This window comes from Limulus polyphemus, unplaced genomic scaffold (genome assembly GCF_000517525.1).
Source record: "Limulus polyphemus unplaced genomic scaffold, Limulus_polyphemus-2.1.2 Scaffold362, whole genome shotgun sequence".
Lineage (NCBI taxonomy): Eukaryota > Metazoa > Arthropoda > Merostomata > Xiphosura > Limulidae > Limulus > Limulus polyphemus.
In genome coordinates this window covers 324,941-330,300 of record NW_013665972.1, presented here as the reverse complement: position 1 = coordinate 330,300, position 5,360 = coordinate 324,941, and the positions used below count along the sequence as shown (strand labels likewise).

The window sequence follows — 5,360 nt, the reverse complement described above, 5'->3', positions numbered from 1 at the left end:
ATTTCTTTAATAAAGGCATTAACATCCTGACTGTAAGATGGAAAAGCATCATCAATAAGAATGGAGACTGTTTCTATTTAATAAATGTTTTATTTTGACATACAAGTTGTTTGGGTTTTCTCATCTAAAAAAAAAGACAACATTAATTTCTTGACAACGTAATATATATATATATATATGTGTGTGTGTATATATATAAACACACTGTATTTCAAGAGTTTAGATTTAAACTGTCTAAAGTCTCTCTATAAATAAATGTATCTTCACTTTTCTGGAAAAGTGTCTGAGCAAACACACAGACATAAGGTATTAATTTAAATTAATAAGACGGCCCAATGTACAACCCAGGTTTTGTGACAATCAGCCAAATGGTTTGTCTGTTATAAGTGAACTCTAAAAATATACGTTTTTTAAATGATGGTTTAGAAGACTTGTAGAAATGAACTTATCTATTTTCGTATACTTATTTTTTCAACTTATTGTAATACAACTTGTGAAATTTTGCTCAGTCTAAGGTAGTTTTCACTACTTTGTGTCCATTTTTTATGCTAGTTCAGTCTTTAGTATGTTGTTTATCATAATGAGATATGATATTTAAAATTATCTTACTTAAGATGACACTGCTATATATTTTCACAAAAAACTATTGGTCATACTAAAGTGTAAAGACCCATTCTTTTTTCCATATTTTGAAGTGATAAAACTTTTATTTTGTGATGCCAAATGTAACTAGAGAACAAATCTACACTAACCTCAGTCACTGGATTCAGTCACTCAGTTTGAGTTGAGCTGTATTTAGTTATCCAACAGAATTATGTCTATAGTTAAAGATTTGAAAAATATTTTTGCTGTAAAGAAAGCAGCATGCTCAGCTCGTTATGTTTTTGTGAGCAATGTTATTCTTCCATGTCTGTAGATACCAGCTAGTAACAACTGATATCTAGCTACACCCATCCTAATGCCCGAGATTCTTTCTCATAAAAAAAAGAAACAATGTTGTTACCATCGTAGGCATATAAGACACAAAAAACAGAAGAGTGACAAATATGGAGAAAAAAGTTACATTATGCACAAGCAGAAGGTACTTATCAAACCAAAGATGTCTGTATCCACTGATGTGTACATTGTGTCTGTCTTTGGTTCATAACTTGCTGATGAGCAAAACAACAATGAATAAATTACTCAAAATATATGACATGGCTACTCTGGATAGAGGACCAAGGGATGCATTAGAACTCCTCCACAAACTGGGTGTGAAAATTCAAATGACATTCTTTCTGTAAAAGAGGTTTCATCAGCTTCCTATGGAAAAATCTAATCTTTAAAGGTTTGTTACAATAAATTTATGCATAAAACACTGGAAGTTACTGGATATGGTATTTCCCAACCTACAGATTCCTTTTATAGAGTGGACTATGCGTGAATTGTCAGTACTCTTTGCAACTGCTATTGGCCTGCTCTCTTCAAAACATAGATGATTTTGCTACTACACAAAACTAATTAAATATTCCAAATTGTCAGGGTTCTTTGCAGCTGCCGTTGGAATGCTTTCATACAAACCACATGATAATTTTACTACTGCAAAAAACTCGTGAAACAGCTAGCATGCTCAAAAAGTTTATGGTCCAAAATTTTAGCACAAAAGAATTAGATGACGAAAAAAAGACTAAAATAAATGATGTAGTTTTGAACTTTCCACAGTTATATGATAAATGCTTGGAGTCATTGAAATGGGTGTATGTATACCAATGGAAGTAGACAGCACTGCACACAAAAGAAAATTGACTTGTAAATGAGTTGTAAAATGTTCAAATCATTAGTGCAACAAATGGTCTTCTCCATTCAAAGATTTGGTCATGCCATGTTTCAAATAAGGCCTACTTTCACTGAATTCAATATGATGTTTAGAGTGAGCTACCTATACTAGCCTGATATAACCTGTAATGTAGATACAGGACAGCGAGGTGCTATGCACACATAATATCAGTAATGTGGTTCCTGGGGTCATATAGCACAGGGAATTAACATAGGCTCACAAAACCAACTTCAATATTTGAAGGCATTCAGAACTGCTGTGACAATCACAGACGACACTATAATGACTCAGACAACAATTGAAAGTGAAGTGTGAACACTTAATGTAAACATGTGAAATGAGACATTCTTGTAATAATTTTCTGGTCACTTTCACGTGTATCTAAGCATTTGTAAGATAAGGTAAGCATGATACATATAAAAAAAATTCTATCCTACCAATCCTTGCCCATTAAAAATCCTTTTATTTTCTAAAATAATTGCTATTATAATGGCAATTCATGAAGTTATCTAAATGAAGTACATTAAGAGCCACTTACTGCCTCGAGAATATTTCTGGCCTCAACAGAAATATTGGTTCTTAGTCTGAGTGGTTTGTGTAGAATGTTATCATACATTTCTGATGTATTCCGACTGTAGAAAGGAGGCTAGATACAAAATAAAATATCAAATTGGATATAAATAAATTCAATTCAAAATATAGTTCAAGTAAATACTTTTTAACCATAGAATTACTGATGGATGGACCTCATCCTCTTTTAAACATGCTTCTAAACTACTTATGCACCAACTTGCTTCTTGATCTATAGCTTTGTAGTTACAAAGTTCCTAACAATACAACACACAAATGCACACAAATAAAAATATCATCAATATTGCAATTAATCCCATTATCTCTGGCCAGGTCCCTTTTGTATTTTATACAGAAAATGAGTGATTTCATCTGACCAATTTAGGTCAGTTTATTACGATGCATTTGTTTTAGTGCAAAGCTACACAACTGGCTATCTGTCCATAAGGAGGGAATCAAACCCCACATTTAAGCATTTCAAGCCTGTAAACTTACCACTGACCCAATGGGAAGCTTTTCACTGAGTGTTGTAACAGCCAAAAACACAATATGTGCACAATACCAGTAAAGAACAGTATAAAAATAAGTCAGTAATTTTATGTCTAATTAAATTCAATTACACATCATAAAAGAGAAAACAAACTCTTAAATTAAACTTAAGTTTCAAAATTATTTCTCATCATTAAACATTCTGATTTGAAATTATGCAACTTATAAAAGAAAATTATTTAGATGCAAATTGAAAAAGTTACTTTTGTTCCACACACTCACATGAGTAAAAATTAATAAAAAATTAAATATTTATTTTCTTACAATATCCTTTTCTCTTTGCCATTATAAAATATTTAAACAATAAGTTATCATGAGTTCTTGTAATATTTTTTCTTCTTTTGATATATTTTCTGTAAAGTTTATGATAGAAGGTGGATCATAATGTGGAAAAGTTTATAATAAAAAGTAATGAATGTACACAAAAAGAAAAAAAAAACTTTTACAATTTTAAAGTTAAACTATTACACATAAATACACATTACATAAATATTATCATGCTTTTTTTATTACGACTAAGTAACTGACTGAAACAACAAAGTAAAAAAAAAATCCTCCCCTTTACAACAAATACATTAAATATTATCTGTACCCAAGTACAAACACTATTATAAACACTGGCTATAAAAAATATGAGAACTGACAAAAAAAAGAAATCCAGTATTAAAAACAATATACTTGGCAGAAATTTTTAAGTCTTAGCTTTGATTAGCTTCCTTAAATAGATTTTACAGTTTTTGAATGAAAATGTTTTTATACTGATTCAGTTACCAAATAATGCTTAAAAAGTAGCAATATGTTTGTAGGCCTAGAACAATGAAACAAATATTAATCAATTCAAACTTAAAGTAGCAAACAAATACAAAAAAAAGAGGTCAGGAACCAAATTAGATAATGTTCTGGTTGAAATTCTTTTTAATTAAAATTACCAAGTTATGCTACCCCAGACAACTGTACAGCATACTAATCTTTCTAACAACAACACCAAAGATCTAATCCCAACACCTTCCACTACGAACAGTCCTTCTCAGAACTTCTCTGAAAATGGCAGCAGATTAGTAGTTGAAATACAGAATATAAAATAAATAGTATCTAATAATTAATAGAATTGGTAATGAATTAAATTCAGATGATCATATAAGCTACTAACCATAACAACAAGTGAATTTCTTTTAATCATACCCAAAAGGTTTAGTAATCTAAACAATTCATATTATTACAAAACCTTGTTAATTGAACTATATTTTTTAACATGAGTGACAGTTTGGTATTTATAACAAATCAGAAAACATCATGCACCCTTCATTAAAAGTGTTGTATTTGATTAGCCACACCAATTTCAAGCATTCATTTTTTTAACACACTAAACATATAACTTTCCTCATAGCTGTTCAGTGCCCTGATATTGAGCAAAAGGCTTTGTCAGCACTGGATTCGGCTGGTATAGAGTGGGTAATGTACTGGTATACATTCTTTATTACTTTCACTCATAAGTTTTTAGGGTTCTCTTTAATTTTAATTTCACAGAGAGTTACTTACTAGACCATACATCATTTCATACAACACAGCTCCTAAACACCACCAGTCCACAGATTTGTCATATGCTTCCTTTCTCAAAACTTCTGGAGCTAGATACTACACATAAGTTTGAAGAATAAAACATATTATAGTTATCCACTGTTTAACATCAAATCTCAAAAATGCAAAGCTAAATTTCTGATGAAGTGTCATTAAAGACAAAATAGTACTATGAGAATATTTTCAACTCTACTAAATGATAATGTGACACAAGGTCTAAAGATACTTTATGGATTCAGATTTGGAAAAGATACAATAAAAAACATGAAAAATATATATGAAGATAAAATATTATTTTGCAATGAGGGGTTTTTAAACCTTTACTTCGTCGTTACTATTACTATATTCATAATTCAATAGTAAATTCAACTACTAACGTGTACCTAACATTAAACACAGCATCCTTCTTTCAGCATACAGCTCAACTACAACTCTCCTAAAAAATACATTTTTTCAACACCCACAACACAAAATGGCTGAAAATGCATTTTGATGGGACGATGCTTAAGGAACAATCCCAACTAGTATTATGTGTTAAATTGAAGTAGCAGTAATTGTTTATGATCCATTCATTCAAGCTACCCCAGAGCCCTTGTGGTGCCAAATAATAGGATTTACACACACAAGCAGTTCATTGAGCCAGTTTAAAAACATTTAGTGTTACATTATAACTTTTAATAACTGATCAGCTGATACATGTTTTAAAGCTGACTCAAACCTTGTTCTGCAATAATTTTAACTAACATTGTGCATCTAATCCTTAAACTACATGGAATACCAAAAACACTTGATTTGTATTCCCAGCAAAAACTTGTAATACTTGTGTGTGTGTCTATATATATATATA

General features: G+C 30.6%; 1 protein-coding gene across 3 annotated transcripts in view; it reads right to left on the bottom strand.

Moving 5' to 3' along the window:
• Positions 1 to 5,360, bottom strand: part of LOC106457699 (serine/threonine-protein kinase Sgk2-like) — a 75,047-nt gene that overhangs the window by 16,911 nt on the left and 52,776 nt on the right. For all 3 annotated transcript variants that reach the window (XM_013917146.2, XM_022383702.1, XM_022383701.1), the window contains 2 exons: positions 4,475 to 4,570; positions 2,355 to 2,462 (listed from right to left, as the gene is read on the bottom strand). In XM_013917146.2, the coding sequence (XP_013772600.1) occupies positions 2,355 to 2,462; positions 4,475 to 4,570 (204 nt within the window). The remainder of the gene's footprint in view (positions 1 to 2,354; positions 2,463 to 4,474; positions 4,571 to 5,360) is intronic.